The sequence below is a fragment of the Microtus ochrogaster genome, chromosome 7 (genome assembly GCF_000317375.1).
Source record: "Microtus ochrogaster isolate Prairie Vole_2 chromosome 7, MicOch1.0, whole genome shotgun sequence".
Taxonomy (NCBI): Eukaryota; Metazoa; Chordata; class Mammalia; order Rodentia; family Cricetidae; genus Microtus; species Microtus ochrogaster.
In genome coordinates this window covers 12,952,696-12,977,471 of record NC_022014.1, presented here as the reverse complement: position 1 = coordinate 12,977,471, position 24,776 = coordinate 12,952,696, and the positions used below count along the sequence as shown (strand labels likewise).

Sequence of the window (24,776 nt, the reverse complement as noted above, 5' to 3'; positions counted from 1 at the left end):
TAGTTTAGCTACTGAGTAGCGTCTCAGTTCCTAAGAGTTTTGGAAACATGTGTTTTCCAATGGTTACAACCCTCAGGCAGAGAACCACTGCTATGTGGAAAACGGAAGGTTTTGCTCTCTGTCTTCTTGCCCTCACTCTTGCTGACCACATCTACTCCTTCACTGGCATGAGAACCAACTTCCTCAGGATCCTGCATGTACTAAGGCCCAGCTCAGATTTAGCCTCATGAACTGGACACTGGTAGGCAGCCATTATTCATTTGGTACATTCTGCTCCTCTCGAGAGATCTGACTAATGCAGGTAGGTATTCCTTTAAATAATGTTCACTGAAGACCATGGTTTTGGATTTGTGGACAGCAGTGCCTCACGAGTACAAGGACCCGAGTCAACCCCAGGACAGGGCAGCACGTATGCATAACCCTAGGGGTACAAACAAGCAGATCCTTGGGCCCTCACTGGCCAGTTAGTCCACCTGATTGATGAGAACCAGTCAGTGAGGGACCTTTCTCAAAAGACCAAGGCGGGCAATACCCGAGCAGTGATGCCCAAGTTGACCTCGTGTCCATGGGCTTGCACATACATGCATACACAAAGAACACAAATATAGCTTCTACTTGTATGAGACATATGCAAGCCTCCAGGGATGCACGGGCTCCTGAGGAATCACTGTTCCCTCCAAGAAGCAGGGCTCCTCAAGTAGGCTGACTGACTGGCAGGCAGAGAAGCAGGCATGACAACATTAAGGAGCATGCAGGACGTGGGGGTGAACACAGAGAGTCTAAGCTGCCACCTGCACGAGGAGACAAGACAGAGCTTACTAGAGCACCGTGGAGACAAGGGATGACACCTGCAAGACACAAGTCCCAGCTCCAGGAAAAAAGCCTTGTCAGCAGAAAAATGATCATGGGCTAATAGGTTTACAAAGAAAAGGACGTTTGAACAGTTAATGTCACCCAGTCATCGGGTATTTGGGGAGGATGGATTCAAAACTGGACTAAGATACCATCCTAGACCCAGTGTTGGCAAAAGAAATGAAACAGGTGCTGCAGAGAGGGCAGGGTCCACCTCTACCCACTGGAGGTGAACAAGGGGAGCTACTGTGGGGATCAGCTTGGCAAGAGTCCAACACGGGAATGAAGACATGAATGTCTCATTAGCCAGCAGTCTCATGCCTTGGCCTACCTAGGGAAACTGAGTTTCAAGTAGATATGAGGTGGTGGGCAGCACAGAAGGCCCCTGCTGCAGTTATCAAGCAGGCATAGTGATGCATACCTATAATCCCAGAAATCAGGAGGCCGAGGCAGGGAAGAGGATTCAAGGGCAGCGTGGACTACAACACAGTGAGGCACATCTCAAAGGGGGGCACTATTTAAATGACTAAATCGAAATCCTGTAAAACCACTGAAGAATACAAGCTGGGAAAGGATACATACAGAAATGACATCAGTTATGCAGAGTCATAAAAGAAAGCACTTTTATAATCCCACCACAAAAGCACAAAGGCATGGACCAATGCTGCTCCCCTCTGGGGTGGGAGCTGCAGCGAAAACTCAGCTGTATTTATGATGTTTAATTTCTAAACATTAACATTCATTCCATCTGGATGGCGCTATGTGCTTATCCTGTGTACTCTGGGGACTCTCAGAAAATTTTGCAGTATTTCTTTTAGGAGCATAGAAAACAATAGGACAAAATGTGCATGGCTGTTGATGTAGGCGGTGGGATGACGGGCAGATTTTTTACCCCATGAGTTCCTTCCTTTGCTCTCCTTCCAAGAACCTGTACTAACTGGTGTGGTGGCTCCTGCCTGCAATCCCAGTACTGAGCAGCATGGGTCAGAAGAATCACAAGTCTCAGGCTAGCCTGGGCTATAGAGGGGATCCTCTTTTAAAATATAGAAATAAACACACAATATGACTAGCAATTCCATCTCTAAGTTCAGAACCCAGAAAGTAGAAAAGACAGGTGGAAGATTAAACACAACATGATTTATAATTAGCCAATGTCATCAGTGCTTCTAGAGACAGAAGAGATACTTAAACTGTGGTATCTTCACTGCATGGAGTACTATACAAAGTGAAGTGGGACCAGCAGGTAACCCACACAGCAGCACAGAGGAGCCTGAGGGCTGTGGTATGGAGAGAAAAGGCAAAAGAGTTTCAAGTTCAGAATTCCTTCATGTGAGGGTCTCAGGCCTCAGACAACTTCTATGTCATTAGAAATCAGGACCAGGACTGTACCTTGTGGAGAGAGTGACAGCAAGATGTTCCTGGTGCTGGGGCCTGTCTTGGCCTAGTGTTGCTTGCAGAGGTGTTGGGGTGTGTTCACTGTAAGGAAATACTCCAAACAGGACCTTCATATTGGAATCTGCACCCCAGTTTAAAAAAGAACAACAGAGCTTGGAGTGGCCTCACACTCAGGACCTGGGAGCACAAGGGTCATTCCAGATCAGCCTAGGCTACAGAGTGAGATGCAGGCCAGCCCAGGCTACAGAGTGAGATGCAGGCCAGCCCAGGCTACAGAGTGAGCTCCAGGCCAGCCCAGGCTACAGAGTGAGCTCCAGGCCAGCCCAGGTTACAGAGTGAGCTCCAGGCCAGACTATACTATACAGGAACAGAGCAGCCATTCCTCAACAAGGTGACTATCCTCTTCCTGGAGTAGATCACCTACTGCAGCAACACTGGCGCCCTAAAGGAAAGAATGGGGAAGGCATGGTAGCAGGAGCTGGGCTGTCACACCACAAACAGGCCAGACTCTCAAGTATCAAGTTCACCCCCAGGGACCCATCTCTTCCTAAAGGTTCCACAACCTTCCAGAATAGCAGCACCACCTGGGGGACCAAGTGCTCAAACACATGAGCCCTGGCTATTGGGGGTGGTGGTGCATGTCATAGTCAAACCACGATAGAAGCCAAATTAGTGTGGCTTCCCTCTGGATCAGTTTGAAAACTAGCATCAGGGATTTGCACTATGCCAGTGTGGTATGTGAAGCCTGCACTGACTGCCCCCAAGAACCTGAGCTGTCAGATGCTACCATGTGCTGTGTGGCACAGAAGTTGTGTGACTTGACCAAGACTACACAGTTAGGGTTCCCCAGTGGGAAGGACCTGAACGAGGCCCACACTCTGCCCCTACATCTCATGGTTTCTGAAGAAGTCTTGGCTACAGAGAAAGACAGCTAGTGAGCAGCCCAGAAAACTGGGGCCAGTGAAAATAACTAAAACGCCAGGGATCAGAGACACTGGAAATACACATACTTTTCCCCAGCATGCGAAAGACTGTGATACCCAGCCCTCCATATGAGTGGGAACACTGGAGGGGAAGGTGGCAATTATTTTCAATTACTCAAGAAGAGAATAAGGGCCGAGAAGGACTCTCCTCTGGTGCCATTTTAATCAGCTGTCCAAACACACACACAAAACCAGCGGATGGAACACAGGTTAAGCATATTCTGAAGGCCTATTGAGCTGGAGGGGAGATTAAATAATGATATACAAGCAATCTAACAGCCCCAGAAACTTTGTAGACAAGATCAGATGCTAGGCAGAGTCAAGTGGGGTATAATTCACGTCAATTAGAGAAGCAGTGGGCTTGGCATAAAAACAAGGCTCTCCAGCTCAGCCGGACAGGGGTGGAGTGGGGAGACAGCCAGTTGCAGATGACTACTTGGGAAGGCTATCCCCAAGTATCACATAGCTCCTTCTTGTCATCAGACATAACTGGTTTGGTTATATAACCCAGGCTGGCCTGGAACTTGCTATGTAGCTAAGACGGCCTTCCAGTCAGGCTCCTCCAGACTCAGCCCCAAGACTGCTGGGACTACAGGTGTGAGCATCATACCTGCTGAAGATGCTGAACATCCTACTAACATTAGCTTTCCAGTGTCCAGAAGAGAGTGGGCAGGTAAGATGGTACCACATGGGAATCAACCATCTCTTTCAATAAATTCAATCTGTGCATCTACACCTGCACCTGTCAATCAAATGAAAGGAAACTGGAGAAAGGAAATTAATGAACAAAATGGCTGACAAACACCAATCTCTGCTGTTTGAGCTCGGGACTTTTCACAGGTTCGTGCTCTATGCTCTCTTTGCAAAGCCAGCTTCTGCTGTCCATGGTATCAACAGACAGAGAGAACATCAGGCAGCTAGTACCGAGATTGTGAAAGAAACCCATAAGATCAGAGAAGGCTTCCTGGAGGTGTCAGAGGCCAGAATATGAGACAGACATATTTGACCCTGAGTTCAACCTCTCCCCGTGCCACAGGCAGCAGACATGGGATGCAGTGGCATCCACACCTCCAGTTCTTTCTAAACGATAGCAAAGACGTTAGTGGATTTGATGCTGAAGTCTTTCTGAGCTGAGCTCATGACAGTGTGTCAGCTGTCCTGAGACGGATCTCTGGGCAAAATGACTCTGTACTGGAAAGTCCTTTCCATGCCGCTTACTGACTCTGAGAGAACCCGGTGCTCCTCTCTACTCCTGCTCAGTACACAAAACACCAGGCCTGTCTGCAGGGCACAGGACAAAAGAGCAGAGGTCCTGTCTCAGGCTTTGTATGGGCACAGCTCCTTTTACTTCCCAATTTCTCTTTGGAAAACTAGCCATCTTAGATGTTGGGGGTCTCACCACCACATCTCTCAACAAAGCAGAGGCTTTGTCCATCACCTTTGAGACTTATGACAAGGGGGCATCCCTGGGTACTGCAGTTCCACACAGATATCTGAGGGTCATAGCCCCAGAGGCGGGTATAGGGCGAAGACAGGGTTGGTGCAGAGATTTGGGAACAGGGTCACCCCGTTCCTGTCTCTGTCACTTATGTGCTTCTGGGCCTTAGGACGCTCACTGCCCCTAAGCTCCAGTTTCCAGGCCTATATGTATTTCACACAGGGCTTCACAGGATGTACACAATGAGAAAATGAATAGAAAGCCATGGTTGTGTGTGGCAAGCTTGGTATGAAATACCAGGGCTTGGGTGCTGAAGCACTCTTTAGTTTTTAAGAGCTGGAACCGGACACAGTGCTACCAAATGTTCATAAATGTCACCACCTTTGAGCATCACAAAAAGCAACACTAGAGTGTTATGACTGTTTCTGGTATTGGAAGGGACAGGCACAGAGAGGTCAAGTAACTTGCCCAAGGCTACACATCTAGGAGAGCAAAGGACGTGTCCCCTGACTTCCCTCCCTTTTCTCCTCTCCCTCACCCCAGTCTCCATTCCCATTTCTCTCTCCCACTCCCGTCCTCAACTCTCAGGCTCTCTAGCATGGCACACGCATAAAGGATGGCCTGTGAGGAAGGTACATCAGCCCCACAGATGGCCTGCGTGGGAATTGGGTACCACGAGCATGGGAAAGGCTCAGTGGGAGCAAGAAGTGATCCCAGCTCCACCTGTTGCCTGATTTCACACAGAGCCAATACAAAGGTCACCAACTGGGCGGGACCCACTCACTCTGCTCACCCTGTTTACCCCCCCCCCCCAGGCTTAAGTGACATGCTGTGCCTTTGCACACAGACCCTGAAGACTAGGACTCCACAGACTGTCTACGGGGCCAGACGTCAGCCCTGACACTGGGAAGCCAGATGGCCTCGGTCAAATCACTTCACCTGCCTGTGCCTCTGCTTCCCCATCTGCAGAGAGAGAACAGTAACACCTCTACCACAGGCCAGAGAAGAGGTATGGAGCAGGCAGGAGGACCCCTCATGGAAAACAACCGTGGCCAATGCCCACGACCTGTGAGTGGGTGACATGACATCAAAGGGCCCTGCTGAGAGGGGAATACCTCATTTCCTCAGGCAAAGTGGAAACTGTCTCCTTGTTTTGCTTGGAAGGTGTGGCCCCATAAGAACGGGCAGAGAAGAGACACTAAATACGGGGTGGGAACACATGTCAAGGGGTGCTGATGTCCCCAGAGGCCTGTATGGGCAGGGTGAGGGAGTCTGGCCTGCAGCCCACAGCAGAAATACTACTGCATTGATATTATAACTATTTCTTAAAGATTCTTCACTGCTTTGGAAGATTACGAAGCTTTCTCTTTTGCTGTACTTTGTTTCCCAGAGACAAGATTGCACTGCGTAGTCTCAGCTGTCCTTTAACTCTTGGTCCTCCCATGGTCCTTTGCTGTGTAGGCTACACAGTCTGATGCAGGGTGGAGGAGCTCCCCAATGGCTTCCACTGGTTCCTCTAACAATCCTGTCACCAGAAGGTTCTGTTGGCTCCTCCAGCACTGGCCTCCTGCAGCCAACTCCTCTCCCTTCCTCACTACCCCAAACACAGTGCCCTGGTGTGAAGGGACTAGGGCATTCTTCCTGTAAGTCTGCCAACACGTAAATGACAGAACCCACTAGGTCACTGGGACATATGCTACAATAGCCTCACGTCCTGAGAGGCCACCAGCTCTGTTTTCACACATCCCTCTTGGGAGGAACCGGGAGCTGCATGGGGCAAGCAGCAGAAGAGCATATCCGGTGCAGCACCACTGTCTTCCCACGAAAGGAATGTACCTTGCCTCAGAGCCAAGTGAGCACTCAGAAGGGCTTACAGTTCTTGGTTCCCATCTGCTCACTGAACTGGAACAGACAGAATCAGCACTGAGTCTCTACCCAAGCCGAGACTCCGCAGAGGCATCCTGTAGTCGGTAGCCACATGCATGGCCTAGTTTGCCTGGCCTCTTGCACATCCTGAAAAACCCACCCAGCAGGAGGGGGAAGAAGAGCTGCCTCAAGCTGACCAGCAAGTTTTCTGCTGTTGAATTCAGTTTGAGAAACTCCTGTGATGGCACTGTATGGGAAGGTACACAGACGTTCATGTGGCACATAAAAGAGACTGTGTGGCCTAGTCCCTGAAGGCTGCTCACACCAGGCCACTCAGAAGTGAGTCAGTTAACAGCCAAGGCTCACAGTGATTGTGTATCCATGACTCAGTCACCCCAAAGATGTCATGTATGGATTCTTCTTCATGGTCCAAACTCATGAGTGAGTTACCTTTGAAATACACCCATCAAAGAAAAGATCCCAACATGGTGACTTTTCTGGACAATTTATATTCATGCTTTCTAGAAATCTTGCCATCAGGACACCAAAGCATATTCTAAGGTACTGGGCCCACATGAGTCTGCATAAGTTTGGCCTTTAACTGGGTTCAGGGAAGGCCCTGGCAGTTGACACCCTGACCCAGTCCCTCTCTTGGAAATTGAAGGAATTGCCCAAATAGTCCATGTTCTTCAGTCAAAGTGGACTAAAGGGAATGTGTGTAAGCCTCAACCTCATGCGAAGTCAAGATCACCATCCAACCAGCCATCAAGAATGACAAGAAGGATGTCAGGGATGAGCTGTGGCTGGTGGCAGTCAGGTCCTTGTGTCTTGACATCTATCTGGTCACCACCTAGCTGGTCACTAGGCCATGTTCACTTATGTACAAATAAGAAAGAGAAAGTCGCTCTATAGACATGGGGGGAAAGGTCCACTATACTGGAAGGCGTGGGGCTTCTCCCGCATGCAGAGATCATGGGTGACCAGCTACAGATGGGGGCTTCTCCTGTATGAAGGTGACTGCAAAGACTCCCAGTCTCTGTTGTATACAGGGCAGACCCAGGATTGCCACTGCGCTTTCTAAATGATTGTGGTGGTGTGAATAGGAATGGCTCCCATAGACTCACATGTTTGAATGCATGGCCCATAGAAGTGGCATGACTAGGAGGTGTGGCCTTGTTACAGTAAGTGTGTCACTGTGGAGGTGGGCTTTGAGGTCTCATATGCTCAAGCTACACCCAGTGTGGCTTACAGTCTCCTTCTGCTGCCTATGAATCAAGATGTAGAACTCTCAGCTCCTTTTCCAGCACCACGGCTGCCTGCACACCGCCCTGCTTCCCACCATATCAATAATTGACTAAATCTCTGAACTGTGAGTCAGTCTCAATTAAATGTCTTCCTTTGCCATGGTCATAGTGTCTCTTCACAGTGATAGAAACCCTAACTAACACAACGACTCAACTCCAGAAGCACTATTCCTCAGTCCTGAGCCTCAGTTGGTGAGCTTGTTTCACGGGACTGGTGCTCTTGGTGGATATTCCTCATGGAGGCTTCTGAAAAGGGAGGAAGAAGCAGGAGGTGGAGAAGGGGTGGATTCAGCTTCAGAGAACACTCTTAGTGATACAAGAGTGTGGTGGGTTAAGCTAGTTCCTAGAACTTTACATGCAGATGGCCTTGGCAGATGTAATTAAATTAGGCACCTTGAGTTGGGAGACCACTGCAGGTCTGGATGGTCCACTGGCATCACAAGAGGAGGAGGGGTCTAAATTAGAGAAGATGATGTAAGAGATGAAGGGCCAGAGTAGCACGGCTCCTGTCTCTAATGGGAACCACGAGCTGAGAATACAGGGTCCTGGTTGGCCGCCCATGCTGAGAACCAGTCTTTGTCAATGCCATCCCTTCAGGTGCTCGAGGGTGCCCACATCTACCTGGATGTTTAGTATTCTGTAGCTGTACAAGTGCCTCCTTCCCACTTGATTCTGAATGGTTCCAGATGGCTATGCCCTGGAATCATCCATGGAGTTAGTGATGTCACTACAGGTGAGTGACACCAGGTCAAGATAAGAGACGTGGTGATGCACTGGGAGCACAGTGGTTTTCAGCACCTCAGCAGTGCAGACAAGGTAGTAGAAATGTTTTCACTCACTAACAGAAGGCTATGGATGAGGCCAACTGCTGGGACAGTTGACTGAGCACACTGAGTCTGCCTTCTTCAGTCTCACCCAGTCCTTTGCATGTTTCCAACAGAGGCCATCCTGCCTTCATAACAGAAGTAGACATAATACAAGAGACCTCTCTAAAAAAAAGTCTGGTCCACCATCATACATGTGAATGAGTATCATGACAGCAGTGACTGCAACCAGGGAAAACATTGGATCAGAACAGCAGTCAGCAAGTATAACCAACTCAGATGCCAAATTAATTTCTGTGTGTGCATGTTTGCACATCTGTGTGTAGGTTGTGTGCACGCCTATGCATGCATATGTAGAGGCCAGAGCACAACCTTGAGTCTACCTTGGTCTTTGAGACAGGGTCTGTCACTGAGCAGGAGCTAGCCAATGAGCTAGGCTGGGCAGTCAGTGAGCTGTCTCCACAGCATGGGATTACAAGTATGTGTGACATTACAGGCATGTGTGACATTTCTAAGTAGGTGCTTGCTGGGTCCTCGGGCTTGTATGACAAGCACTGTTGTGACTGAGCCAGCTCTCCAGATCCCCCAAAACTGTTTTAGTTTTGTAAATTGTCTCTGTGTGTGTGTACATATGCACATGTGCTCACGTGTGAGCACACATATGGAAGCCAGGAGACCTCCTTGTCCCTTAACATGGGTTCCAGGAACTAAACTCAGCATCACAGGCTTGTTCATTTACCCCTAGGCCCTCTTACTGGTCTGTTTTTAAGAACAGCATTTAAAGGCCACAGCTGCACCTGCCAGCATCTGCATTGTCTCTGATGCATTCACACAGCACAGGTGATGCTGAGTGTTCCTATTGGAAGGGCACAGCCCACTGTGCCCAGCACTGGCTCTCTGGCGCTTCACAGTTAGGGATCATGATGAAATAAGGGAGACCCGCCCACAAGAAGACTACCCTTCCCTTAGTTGGCTACTTTCTCCACTGTCTTTTCTAACATTGCAGGTTTTCTGTGGTGAGTGCAGTCTTTGAGGACAGACCAAAGTGCAGTAGTGACGTGGCCCCTGGATGCATACCTTGTTTCCGATGGCCTTTTTGGGCGGGAAGCTGTAGGCCCTTACTTGCGGGAACGTGCTCTGCAGCTGGTGATGCAATGCCCGGAACTCGGTGTACCGCCGGTACACGTTCCACTCGTCATCCTTTATCCGGATGTAGATCTGCCAGTGAGGGAGAAGGAAGACAGGCTGAGTCGGAGCTCCTAAGGTCGTCCTCACAAAGGTGGGTGCTGCATTACTCTGTCCACACTGGGGCCACATTTGCCTCACACCACTGGGCACCAAGTACCTGGCACAAAATGGTGGTACTGACGGCACCAATGGACACCAGAACAAGACAGTGCGGCATGTGGCAGGAGAGCTCAAATGCATAGTATGTCCCCACCAGGCTGAGGGACGGCAGGGATACAGCTCCCTGTTCACACGTGAGCTGCCCTTGAGTGACAACATGGATCCATTTCCCTGGTCACATATGTAGCTTACAAGCTGCCCCATGGACACAAATTCTGCATGCTGGGGTCATGCTGACCACCACATAGTAAGGGAGTTCATTCAAAACAAAGGGAAGTGAGGTCAAAATCTTTTAGACTGCTGAGGGGCCCAGCAGAACAATAAGGCCATACCCAGGTGGCTTAAGCACATGCAGCAACGTAACTATCTCAGCCATGTTTGTTTGGGACACTGTCAAAGAACACTCAAGATGCTGCTAGGGCACAGCGCAGCTACTCGGTAAGGAAATCTGAGAAATGGGAGGCTGGAGGCTCAATTTATTTTTTGAGAAAAGTTTCCTCGTGCATACCTGGTTAGCCTGGAACTCACTGTGTAGACCAGGCCAAATTCAACCTCACAAAGATCCTAGTGCTCTGTCTGCTGAGTGCTGGTATTAAAGGTGTGTGCTACTGCTCCAAGATGAAGTGTTTTAGCCGGGCAGTGGTAGCACACGCCTTTAATCCCAGCACTCGGGAGGCAGAGGCAGGCGGATCTCTGTGAGTTCGAGGCCAGCCTGGTCTACAAGAGCTAGTTCCAGGACAGGAACCAAAAAGCTATGGAGAAACCCTATCTTGAAAATCAAAAAAAAAAAAAAAAAAAAAAAAGATGAAGTGTTTTAAAGCCTAAGAATCATAGAGAGGGCAAAGTCTCTGCACAATGACTATTGTACTTCATCACATAAAGCAAGGGTCCCTACATCTTCAAGACCTATTTAAAGGCCAGTGGCCACAAATGCCTCTACTGTGAGTCCCACAGTCTGACTGCATTCTTCATAATATATGTTTAGAAGCCAACTCTTTTTACTCAGTGGGAGCAAGAGCATGCTTACTACCCTGCTACAAGGATGCTCGGCTACTGTCCTTCTCTCCTCTATAGGGAGCCATGCCCAGTTCTATAGGCCCCGTGTTTCTGCCCAGGACTCTCCGATCTGTCTCTAGTGCAGACCTCAGACATGAACTGCAGCTTCAGTATGCATCCGTACACTCTTTAAGTCTGAAGCCAGGCCCTAAGCCTAAGCTTCCTCTTTGGCTTTTACTAATCCATCTTCAGGAGCAAAAACAACAGCAAAACATGATGCCTTTGTCTCTCATGCTGCCTGAAAGCTGCCAGGTCAAGTCCGGAACAGTCTCCAGGAGCAGGGATGAGATAAAGGTGATGGCTGAGAGTAGGGATTCCTGTTGTATCTGCACTCCTGCCTTCGCTGGTACCCAGAGCGCATTTCTGGTGGCCACTGATAAACAGGGGAACAAGAAGAGTGTCGAGGCTCCATGGGTCACCCATGATAGGCTCGCCTCAGCACCTCACAGAGATGTGGACGGAGCTCTCAGCTCTGAAATGAGCCTCTGAACTCAGTGAGTGGGAGACCCAAAGTTGAACAGAAATGACAAACTCCAACCAAACAGTTGGAGCACTGAGCACCTGTCATGGGCTGGTGTTACACCAGGTACATACATCTTCCTCTTGTCCTCAGGCTAAGCTGAAAGGCAGATGGTAGGAATGTATCCTCTTGAGATAAAGACACGGACCCAGAGAGGCAAAGTCACTTGCCGGGGAAAATGGGAAAGTGAAGAATGTGAGCCCAGAGCTGTCTTCTCTCCAGTGCCCCATGTTTTCTGCCTCAATGCTTTATGGTGATGGCTGGGGCTCATAGGGGCCTCTGCGACTCCAGACCAGCAGTGTGGCATTCAACATGACCTCCAAGTGTTCTCCTTGCCAGAACAGCCCCTGATTTCACCTTGATCTAATATGATGGAATAAAAATCCTCCATGTTAATAGCAGCTGATCCCCAACAACCTGTTCCACATCCAAACCTGGGAAACTTGAGGTGCAGATGATTTGCTCATGAATTCTACATCACAGGACCAAGCATGCATATAATGAAAACTGTTAGGGCCATTCATTCATTCATTTACTTATTTTAAAGGGCTCCTCCCTTCCCATATAAGTCTGACTGGCCCACTTTCCTCATCTTGAACCCTGAAGATGATAACTCCTTGGAGGGAATGAAAAGCCATACAACCAAGCTCCCTTTTAAACAATGGATAACACCATGTAGCTCTTGACCCAGAAGAAGGAAATAAAATCAGTGGGTGCTGCTGGGGTTGGCACTAAGGCTCACTATCTTCTGCCTAACGGGAAAATAATTTTGTGGAACAATTGTTTGGTACACTGTGAAGATGTGTCACTCTGGTTGGTTTTAGAAAGAGCTGAATAGGCAATAGCTAAGCAAGATTTCCAGGCACAGAGGATGCTGGGAAGAAGAAAGGCAGAGTCACAAGCAGATGCAGAAGAAGCAGGATGTGCATGCAGGAGGAGAGGTAACAGCCACAAGCCAGATGACAGGATATAGATTAATATAAACTGGTTAATTTAAGTTCTGAGAGCTTGCTAGGACAAGCCAAAGCTGGTGACCAAGCTTTCATAATTAATAAGAAGTCTCCATGTCATGATTTGGGAGTGGGTTGGCTGGACAGAGAAAGACTTGCTACAAATGGTGTCCAATGTGGGGGCAAATATTTTCACATAAGACCTGAAAAAGCTTTAAAAAAAAAAAGGTTTCAAACATACAAAAATGAAGCCAAATGTAGCTTCCTGGTCCTGCAGTCTCTCAGCCACAGCCTGCAGGCTTAAGCTGCCAATGTATCACGAGCTAAACTGTATGGCAGTTTAAGGTTTTGCTCATGCAGACAGAAATGGCTACAGATGCACAGTAAAGCAGATCCAACAGAAAAAAAAAAGAAACTCTAAACAGGTTACAGTGTGTTTACAAAAAAATGTATGGACTTAAAAAATGAAAATGGACATAGGCAGACAGAAAAAGTAATTTAAAATAATAAGATAAAGTCTTTAAAGAAAAAATAAAATAATATAAAAAGGATAAGCCACATAAAAATGGAAAATACACAGAGTATGGATCAAGTATGGTATTATATTGACTTCAAACTTTTTGATTGTTGATGAGCAACAATAGCTGCTGAGAGACATCAAATTATGAATGGGGAAGAGCCAGATTAAACCACCCTATATATTTTTAAAATGTTTTCACTTCAAAATGGAAGTCAAAAAATATGTTACATTGAAGAAGAGGTTATGCTTTTGTTTCCACGAGAAATGAAAGGCTGTGGATTCATCCAAAGTTGATAGAGATCAGATTTGATCAGGGAAGACCCCCTGAAAATCCTGGCTACAGACATAAAGAAATAAACATTAAAAAACCACAAGACAGGTGATATATACTTTACCTGCTCAAACATAAAATAAAAAAATCATCTTTGTTTGGCTTGTTACAGTGCAGAGTCCATACTTGTGTTAATGCAGATATGTATGTTACCTTTAGAAGTTTATGTGTTCTCAGAGCAAGGGAATGAAATACCAAGGAAAATGGGTAGCCCAGGTGATCCAGTATCTCAGAGAGTCTCTATTGCAGTTTCCCCAGAGTTTGGCATTCAGAACAGCTTCAAGGCTGCTGGCTGAGATGGTCCAGCCCCATAGACTATTCTAGTCAGGACCACAAATAAGCCTTGTGCTTCCCCATTGCACAGAGATTGAACAACAAATGCCATGGTTAGTTTTTGATCATTATCTCAATCTTCTCAGGTTCCATAAAGATGCTGTCACCCAAAGTCAACAGGAAGCAGTCTGGAGAACCAACGTCTACATTCCCAAGAGGTGGGGTTATGGATATTTGTCATCATTTAGGAGGGGTGGTTACAAACTGTTATTGGTTATGTTCAGGGAGAAAGCTAAACAAAGGAGCTTAGATTCGAAGATCTCTTTCTGAAGGGAAAGGGGGGGGGTATGGTATAGAAATGATGGGGTAAAAGGGTGAACTATTGAGTCTATTTTTGAACAACCACTATTCCCCAAAATTTTACACTGGTTTGGATTTTTGTGTATTGATAAATTTACTGTATTATATGGTTCTAATTCTTGTTTAAGGTATTATACCTATGCAGCTTATTTAAAAATGTAATGTAAAGTTTTAGTCCTTAAAAGCTATTTAGAATAATAAAAAATACAAGTTAATAGTTATCTATATCAATTAAACTTGGAGTCATATTATATTATTTTCAAAGTCAGAGACATATTTTAAATATATAGTCTTCAGATGCCTCAAAGACCTATAGAATATGGCATTTAAAATGTTTTAATAACAAGGCTTTTCATGACAATGAAACACAGTCTGCTCTTAGCAATACCAATTTACTTCAAAAAAGGATGACAGGCATCAAAGAACCTCCATATAGAGTTTGCTTTCTTTGTGGAAAAAGCTAGATAGCCATTTGTGCAAAGAAACTTCCCTTGCCTTGCTGACGACAATATGTTGTTCAAACTGGACAAGCAGAACACAAAGGAAAGAGACTGTTGAGCTTTACCTAGAAAAGGCAGGGCCGTCCTTCAAAATTCTTGCTTCATAGAAAAGTCTGCCAGACCTTCTAGGCTTGTATGCCAAAGATGGATGCCCCAACATTGTAGAGGAACTTTGGGCAGCCAGATGTCTGCTTTTTCTATAGGTTTGGAAGTGGTTTGCCCTGTACTTCCTGTTTACTTGGGTAATATTATATCTTCCTGGGGTCTCTGATGGAGCTGAAGCTAGATACTTATAGTGCCCATTAGTTATAATAGAAGGTAAATTAGGTGCAGAACTTTGGATTCACCAAGATAGAATGAATGGAGAATTTTCTCCAAAATTGCAAAATAAAAATGGACTGGACATTGTGCGTGTAATTTTTACCTGATAGTTATTATTATATATAGCTTTAATGTGTAAGGCTTAAACCCTTTCCTTTTTATTTAGACAAAAAGAGAGAAAATGTTGCGAAATAATCTTTCTGTACAATGTGAAAATGTGTCTTTGCCAAGGTGCCCTCTTAATAAAAAGCTAAACAGCCATTAATTAGCTAGGTAGGAGGTATAGGCAGGACAGACTGACACGGAGGACACTGGGAAGAAGGCAGGGTCACCAGAAGACACAGACATGATGGAAGACAGATAAAGCCACAAGACATAGATTAATAGAAATGAGTTAATTTAAGTTGTAAGTACTAGTTAGTAATAAGCCTGAGCTACGGCTGAAAGTTTATAATTAATAATGAGTCTCTGTGTCATTACTGGGGACACAGCTGTCCCAACGAACAGGTCCCACTTCAAAGTGCAGATCCTGAGATCCTTTCACTACAGAACTTACCCTGGTCAGGCCTATGTGAAACAAGGAAGCAAGGACAAGTTGGGGGCTTGGGGCTTGGGCTCAGTCCAACGGTGGATTACAAGCATCTGTGGCTGTCACCAAGAGAACATATAACAAACGCTGGCAAAAATGTGGGCAGGAAGGAGCCTTCCACACTTCTAGTGAGTATAAACTGTTACAGCCAGTATGGAGATCAAAAGGGACACTCCTCACAAGCTGGGCAGGAGCTATGTATGACCCGGCTGAGGGCACACCACCAACACACAGTACCCCAGTTTATCTGGACACCACTTACTACTCACTTGTCAGCAGCACTCTTCTGAGATGGAGTACACTCTCTCTCTCCCCTGTACCCCTTCTGTGATGGAGTACACGCTCCCCTGTACTTTCTCTTCTTTCTTGAACTTCATACAAATGGAGTCATGCTTGTCTAATCCACCATGTATGGTTCCTTCTTGGATAACGTTTGTGAGATGCATCCATGTTGCTATATGCCCTCTCACTAGTGCCCTGACGTGGCTGCACAGCATTCCACTGTGGTAACATGCTACCAGTATTTTTGCTCTGCAGGGATGGGCATTTAGGGTATTTTCAATTGGGTGCTCCTGTTCCTATCTCTTTTAGGAGCACAGACCTAAACGTGTAAGGCAAAACTATTATGCTACTACAAAATCAAAACAAAATAACAAAAACATGGCCAATATTTTCATGAGCTAGGGGAGAAGAAAGGTTTCTAACTTGGGTACAAAAGACAATGCTAAAGTGTCCTGAATCTCCACTGAGTAACAGTTACACATGGCAGACACAGGAAAAATCCAGGGGATGACAGGGTCTGCATGATGTGTGTGTCAGTAAGTCTTGCCTTCTTCCTGTCCTCTGGACAGTGAGTTTCCAGTCTACTCAAGGACCTATTTGTCTAATCCATATCCAGATTGGGCAGGACTGGGGCTGTGCCCAAGGTACTGTGGTAGGTGCCCATGCACACCTGAGGTGCAGCTGGTCCAACCACGAAGGGGAGGCCAGAAGTTGGACCTGAATCCTAGTGCCACCTCTTGCAAGTTAGATTATCTCTTCCATTTGGTAAACGAGAGTGATGTGGGAAGAACTGGCTGACGTTAGGACAATGTTCAATACCTGTATCAACACATCTGTCAAGTGCCGTTCCAAAGTGCAACTGGTCACATGCACAGTTTGTGGGAGGGGAGGCAGGGAAATAGAATAAAGATCTGCAAGTTTGCTTTGGCAGGTAAAGCTCCGGGTCAAAAGCCTGCCGAGCACAATACAAGCCTCTTTAGCCCCAAACACATGGGACATCAGGCTGGTTGGCAGGTTGGCAGAGGGACAGGGCACAGGGCTGTGCACAGAGAAAGCCTGGGCCCCTAGCCTAGCTGCCCCCCAACACACACACTGCAACCCTAAGGAGAATACCTCACTCAGACTCAGTTTCTTCTCCTGCAGCAGGAGTGCAGGCCAGTCTCTCTGGTGGTCCTGAGACGTCATGTCTAGCAGGCACAGGGAGCAATGGCAGCTGCAGATATGGCAAGCCCTGTCACCTCCATCATCCATTGCCTTTGTGTACATGAACTTCCCTATTACAGAATTAGGGGTAATTATAGGATGTGCAATCACGAAATTAAAGCAGGTAATTACCATGCCTAATTAATTGTCAAATGCTAGGCAGACAGGGAACACAAACAGAAAGGGTGGCTGAGGATGGGGCAGCTCCAAGCGCCCTCTGCTTACAGAAAGCTCAACAGCATTGGCAGAGGTCAGAACCTGACCCCCTGGGTGGGTTAGCAAGCACTAAAATAAACCCTGGATGCACACTGGGCTTTGACTCAGCCTGAGCTGAGCGCCCTCTGCGCTGGCTGCAGGCCAGCAAGGCATTCATACAGCCCTGTCACAAACACACCCTGAGTCCCCATCCAGAGAGCTATCTCAGGAAGGAACCTCAAAGGAGATACTTAATGACTGCTGTAAACCTTGACAAGGAGCAGACTGCAGAGAAACGCTGGCCCACATGCGGCAAGGACTCACAAATATAAACTGTAGGTTTGCAAGCAAAAACGTCAGGCTGCCTCTGCTTGCTGAGCGCTCAAAGCTCCTCCCTCTCCACTCTACTTCTGCCCCACACCGAGTCCTGATCCCAGAAACAAAGGTTTCCTTGTGCATGGTGTCTTTCATTCGCCCTTCTTCCTTCCGTCCTTCTGTCTGTCTGTCCGTCCGTCCTTCCTTCCTTCTTCTTTTCCTCCCTCCCTTCCTCCTTCCCTCCTGCCCTTCTTCTCCCCCTTTCTTCCCTCTCACCCTTCCTCATTCCCTCCCTCTCCCCTTCCCTCCTTTCCTAGGGATTGAATTAGAGCCTCACACATGCTAAGCCAGCAGTAACCAATGTGCCACACCCCAGCCATCATTTTCATTTCTTATTTTTAGATCTCACTAAGTTGCTCAGGCTGGCCTTGAACTCTCTAGTTCAGGTTGGCCTTAAATTTGTAATCCTCCTGCCTCAGTACCCCCATCCCCAAGTATATGGGATGACACAGCTGCACTACAAGGCCCAGAGCATGACAAGCCCAGAGAAACACAGGTCTCATTTCTCTTAGAAAATGCAAGTCTGACTCTCATTTCTGTTCACGTGTCATGGACAATGATCATGTGGCTTTGTAATGCCTTTCAAAATGTACCAGACATTTTGCATAAGAAGTTCTCCAAAGCTCAGTGATTTTCTCTGTCTTAAAATGCAGTCACGGAACAAGTAAGATGTGTAAGCACCATTAGGAGACAGGAAGCAGTAGAGACCAAGCTCAGTGCCTCTGATGGAGGAAGGGCCCAGAGCCACACTGTTTCCATACCAAAGGGAAGCAGGGACAGCCCAACACCAATATGAGGATTGTCACACACAAACTAATCAGATGGCATTAGACGATCTTCAAAATGGCTGAGGTTCCTATTTCACTTTGCTTCCTTGACAGCCAATGAGTGCAATGATTTGTGTTTTGGCTCGCAGTCCGTGTTAATGCACCCTCACTCAACTTTCCTTTTAATGAAACGGCTTCATGTGTTATTAACTGTAAATGTCCTCAGTGCTAGAACAAAATGCCTGAATTACCACAGGACCACACTGATGAAGTGATGTTATCACAGTCAAAGGTGAGAAGACGAACAACTTAACTGAAGAAAAACGACTTCTCGGTTCACTGGGGTGTGTAAAAGAGCTGGGCGAGGGAAAGAGTGTTATTTACTGAGAACTGCCAGCACCACCCCACAGGCCTATGCCCAGAGGATGCAGAAGAAGGCTTGGGAAGGGGAATGGTCCTCATCCCAGTGGGAGAGGCCAGGATCCAGCTCCATGCGGCTGACTTGCCTGCTCTCCTCTGAAGGAAAACACTGGGTTGGAGTCATTTGCCTTGCCTTCCAGACTCCTTTCACACCAGGTCTCTCCCTGGTGGGCAGTCTGATGACCTTCTATACCCCTCAGGGTAGGCCCTGGGGATACTGGAAGAACAAAAGAAGGCTTGATCCCTTCCCTTCTGAAACTTGGTCAGCCTGCCCAGGAAGGTACAAAGAACCCTAATGAATTCAAATAGAAAAAGAGCTGGAGAGGGACATGACATCTTCAGCTGGGCTAGGAATATGGATGCAGGTAATCAGCTGAGGGATGTTTGATTTAGAACAAAGACCAGACCAGATAGGGGCTGAGGCAGAGGGATCTTGAGTTTCAAGGCTAGTGGAGATTGCACAGGACAAAAACAAAGTATTGAAGAGATGGTTCAGTAGATAAAGCTCTTAATTCTCAAGTAAAAGGACTTGATTCAAGTGCAGAACCCATGTAAAATGAATGGCAAGGTATCAATGTCAGCTACATGTGCCATCTTATAGAACAGCACCAAAACAACGCCAATGACGAAGAGGAAGGCAACTGGCACACACGCTCTAAGCCCTCTAGAAAATATGCTCCAACATATACATGTGAATATAACAAGAAGGGTGGCATCACAGGCGTCGGGGAAATGGGCATGGTGCAGAAAAGAACACCATGTAATTATTCCAAGGCAAAGCTGGGAGTCTACAGCGTCACCCAGCATGCTGCTGGCACTACTGTGAGCAAACAAGGACCAGACTCTTGTCAAGAGGTCTCTTCCTACAATGAGTAAAGTAAGATTATCAGGGGAGGGTAAAGAGCAAGGCACGTGTTTCAGCAGAAGCTTAGCAGCTATTCCAGCCACGGGATGCTCTATGAGTGCTAACAATGGGAGCCTGAGCAGAAGCCCATTCCTGTGAATTCATGCCTTGACAGATATACAGAAATAAAAGACCCAGTGTGTTTAAAAAAAAAAAAACAAAAAAAGGCTGGGTATGGTGGTGTGTATGTGTATAGAATCTGCTCAGGGGAGCTAGCCACAGGAGACGTACATATTTTCAAGTTCCAGGTCAGGGACAGATGTTGTCTGTGGTGATTTGAATTAGAATAGTTCCCATAGGCTTATATGTTTAAATGCTCGGACCCTAGTTAGCAGAACTGTTTGGGAAGGATAAGGAGGTGTGGCCTTGTGGAAGTAGATGTGGCTTTGTTGAAGGAGATGTGTCACTTTGAAGTTTCAAAAGCCCACACCAGCCCCAGTCTCTCTTTCTGCCTCTTGCCTGTGCTTAAGATGTAAGCTCTCAGCTACTGCCCCAGGATCCTGCTTGCCTCCCATGTTCTCCACCATGATGATCGCAGACTAGCCCTCTGAAACTATAAGCAAGCCTGCAATTAGACGCCTTCCTGTGTAAGTTGCCTTAGTCATGGTGTCTCCTCATAGCAGTAGAACAGTAACTAAGACACTCTGAAAACTCAAGGTGGGTGGCTGCTAAAGAATGACATCCCAGGTTTAACTTTTAGCACCCCCACACAATACACATATGCACACATGCACAGGCATGCATGTGAAATGTACACACAAAGATATCCCACCATTTGTGACAACAGAGGGGCTGCTGTGTGTGCTGAGGTGGGGTGATGGGCTCATGCAGAGAGCACAGGATAGGTAAGTTCTGCAATCCCTGGTGATAATGACTACAGCTAATGTCTATTGCCTTCCAGAAACATCATCCCCAACCATACATAGTAAATTCAGGTGGTGAAGAATGGGCCAATGTCATTGTGGTAGTCATTATATAAGGTATGCACACAGCAGATTGTCATGTTGTATACCTCTGAATATATATATATATATATATATATATATATATATAGCTTTATTCACCAGTCAACTATTTTTAGTGCAGAAGTTTTCAAAAATAAAAGATATGGAAGGCTGGGCATGGTGGCACCTGCTTATGAGCTCAGCACTCTGGAGGCAGAGGCAAGAGGATATCAATTGTGGAGCCAGCTTTGGCTGCAGAGTGAGACCCTGTCTCGACAAAGGAATGAGAGAGATGGTGGGGGAAGGTGACTTAGCCTGGTGTCAGTGGTGCAGAGAGGACAAGAGGCACAGATGGCACATATGAGCTTAAAGAGCCCAGAAGAGAGCTGGGCATGGAAACTCATCTGCAATCCTAGCATTTAGGAGGCTGAGGCAGGAAGCTGTTATCCCAAGGCCAGCCTATACTGCATAGTGAGTTCCAGACTGGCCTGGGCTACAGGTTGTTTCTGTTTTGTTTTAAGTAAATTAGAGACCATTACAATACATGACAGGTGTGATTCCAATAACATTTGTGTCAGTGCAGTCACAGCCTGAAATAAACCAGGGAACAAGGCAAATGCTAACCGAGATAGTTCTGCATGCTGCCAGCTTCTTATTTCTTTGTGGTTTTTCAGGTTTTCCAGATTTCCTTCTTTGGTCAGATTTTGGTGACAGAGAAATGAAGTGTTACTTTACTCATCGAGTAAGGTGATGTCTGCTAGCACCTGAGGTGACACACCACTTCTTCCCTCTTTTCTTCACACAGAACTGAAGAGCATCAAAATATGCTGTTAAGATGGCATGGCCGTGTCTCAGGATGATAAGACTGTCACTAACATTCAGAAAGAAAGAGCTAATGGATGGGTGAGTGTAGAGTCAACCATAGTCACAGGGCTGGCACTAGGAGGCCAGAGAACCCATGGGAAGTCATAGCTGGGCCACCTCCCATGTGAAGACAGGTGAAGGAAGCTCCTCTGGGAAGGTCTGACGCTCCCAACCAGTCTCAGGCCCACAGAGAACTATGGTAACAGACAGCAAACTACAGAGCAAAAGCTTTACGCAGTTCCTGGGGCAAGAGACCAGCTTTGATAGCACAATGTGTTTCTCTTAGTTTTAGGAGGGAAGAGATAAGGTGAAGCCAGACTGCTCTGGCCCTTAGCACAATGACAGAGGAGACAGTGTCCTGTGGCTGAGCTGCAGGCCACAGAGATCTAACCTACAGTAGTTTGCCTCATGCTTGCTGAGAGAGCATCTGCTAGGTACCAAGTTTTGCATGGGCCTTGAAAACACATAGCAGGTGGCCCAAGGGGTCAGAACGGTGATTATGAGTACAATCTGGGGACTGCAGCTGCCTGGGGCAAAGTGCAATTGCACATTCTTACTAGATTTGATACCTTATACTTTGTGAAGTCTTTTTTTTTTTTTTGGTTTTTCGAGACAGGGTTTCTCTGTGGTTTTGGAGCCTGTCCTGGAACTAGCTCTTGTAGACCAGGCTGGTCTCGAACTCACAAAGATCCGCCTGCCTCTGCCTCCCAAGTGCTGGGATTAAAGGTGTGAGCCACCACCGCCGGCCTGTGAAGTCATTTTATGACATAAAATGAAAGCAGTTGCCTGCGCAGACTGTTAGAGCCAACCATTTTAGTTGGCATGAAAAACATAACAAAGTTTGCTGGTATCAGCAAAGCTGTGCACCTGTTCTAAAGCGGTCCACACACCACTTCAAGGACAGACAGACAAACACTGTCCAGTGGTAGAAGTGTTAGAACTCAGAACAGCAGGAGGGGAACATCCAGGAGACACCACATGCAGCGCAGTGCAAAGGTCTATCAGGGAAGGCTTCCTGGAGGAGTTTATACCTGAGTCGGACCTTGAATGGTGAAGACAAACTAGCCAAGGTGCCAGGCCAAAACAGTAGGCAGCTGTCTGCTAAATTATACCTTCTGAATGATATCTTCTTGAGGATGGGAAGTAAGACTTGCACTTATAAAAGAGTCTGGCCCCAAGATCCCCAACACTCACGTAAATGCTGAGTTTGAGCATGCACATCTGTAACCTTAGCGCTAGTGGTAGGGAGGCAACAGGCAGATCCCCAGAGCTTGCTAGGCAGTCTAGAATTGGTGCTCTGGGTTCAGTAAGAGACTTTGCTCCAAAAGGTGGGAAATGAAAGTAGAAGACAGTCAACACACACACACACACACACACACACACACACACACACACACACACACACCACTGCCTGAGTCTGTCAGGCTTGGTCTTCCTCTGCATCCTCACCTGGGCATGTCAGAGAACTGCTCTCACCAAAACACACTCTGGAGGCTTCAATTAAATGACACCAATAGGATGATTTGAAGTAGGGGCTGCTATGCTACAGAATGCCAACTCAGCGTATCCAGGCTCTGAGATGAGAAATGGCCTGTAACCTCTTCAGATGCTCACAGTGACATTGCTACTGTTCTTGCCCAGAGCAGCCCAGAGAAATCAGGCAGGGCTCCTTTATACACAGTAGCAAGGCTGGATCTATGGTCCTTACTCTTCCTCTCTGAGAGCTCCCAATTGGAGGGCTTTTACAGTAATGTTTCATAAAAGCCAATAGAACAACAGGAGGGTCAACCATGATGTGTGCACATCCCTTCCTGAGGAGAGTTTAAAGAGACACATTAGTCATGGCCTCGTTCATCACCCAAGAGGCCAAATTTCACTTGCATGTACACTACAGGCACTAGAACACTGGGGACCCTGGGCATTCATTCCTCCCTCAAAATGTTACCATAAAATGGAATCATTTTTTGGTTCAAGTCCCTAATGCCCATGATGGGGCTGATAATAACATTTTCCTACCTCCCAGGCTTGTACAGCACCATGGAGGGTACTCACTGTGGGTATCACATCTGCCAGCTTTATCTTTGAAATGAGACAAGAACAGGGGTCTGCCCCGAGGCCTAGAATCAGTAGGCAGTAGAGATGTGATTTAAAATTCTGTCTTTTCCAGCCCCAATTTGTGTTTTGTTTTCTCCCTATGCCCCTCTGTCTTCAAGGGGCAGAGAAGGAGTCCAGGTTCTAGCGGGCCATCCTCCAGACCTTTAAAGCCTTGAGATTCTCAGGCACCCATGAGTAGGGAGACAGGGAGAGCAAAGGTGGAAATCCCAGCTCTGGGATTGGCTCTGCCTCAGTTATGCTCTGGTTCCATCACTAGAGGGGGCTGAAACAAGCTACCACCATCTGCACAAAGGGATACTACCAGCGTCTATCTTGTAGGATCTTGTAGGGCAGTTCTCATGGCTCATGCTGCCACCAGCAATTCTACAAGGGAGTGAAGTCCCATTAAGCACTCTTTAGTGGGAAGGAAAGGGGAACGGCCCTGTTCACAGCTCAGTGTCCACTGCGGAGGATGAACTGATGACTGAGGAGCCTTGAGAGTTATAGTGGAGACCAGCAAGTGGATTGCAGCTTTCCTTTGAGGGTGAAATGCAAGGGCAAGGTACTTTCTCTGCAAGGACCTAGCAGGTGGAATGCCAAAGAAAGAACCTTCATCCAGCCAGTGTGCCTCTTCCGGTTGAGAGTTTAGAAACTAGAAGCTAGAAGCCCTAAAGATGATCAAGCAGCCCTGTGGGGACCTATAGTTCAAACACCATGGATCTCCAGCACAGATTCTTCCACGGCCTCCTGATGGCCTGGAAGGGCTCCTGATGGGCTGAGGCCCATGTGTGAGGCCAGGTGCAGCAGTCAATGGATTAGCTTTTTAGCAAACCACATGGCCATGGGCCAACAGCAGTGGAGAACTGTTCCTGGAAATGGGGCCTGTACTGAAGGTGCAGGGACAAATGGCCTATATGACCCTGAATGGCATCACCAAGCAATAGCAAAATCACTAGAAGCCCAATTTCTTTCCAACATCCCAACTCAAAGTCCAGTTAGCAAGCCAAGCATAGTGGTACGTATCTATAGTCCCAGAACTCTGTAAATTGAGGCAGGAGGATCAGTGTTTGAGCCCAATCTGGTCTACAAACTGAGATACTGTTGTTAAAAAAAAAAAAAAGATTCCAAAGTTCTGAAAACCAAAGGCTCTCTTTTTTTTTCTTTTTTCTTTTTTATTGAGAAAAAAAAAATTCCGCCTCCTCCCAGCCTCCCACTCCTCCCGCCCTCCCCCCACTTCTCTCCCCCTCCCTCTCAAGTCTGAAGAGCAGTCAGGGTTCCCTGCCCTGTGGAAAGTCCAAA

At 47.1% G+C, this 24,776-nt stretch overlaps 1 protein-coding gene across 2 annotated transcripts in view; it reads right to left on the bottom strand.

Annotated features, from left to right (window-relative positions):
• Snx29 (sorting nexin 29) overlaps window positions 1–24,776 on the bottom strand; it is a 442,208-nt gene that overhangs the window by 34,116 nt on the left and 383,316 nt on the right. For both annotated transcript variants that reach the window (XM_013347415.2, XM_026780573.1), the window contains one exon: window positions 9,740–9,880. In XM_013347415.2, the coding sequence (XP_013202869.1) occupies window positions 9,740–9,880 (141 nt within the window). The remainder of the gene's footprint in view (window positions 1–9,739; window positions 9,881–24,776) is intronic.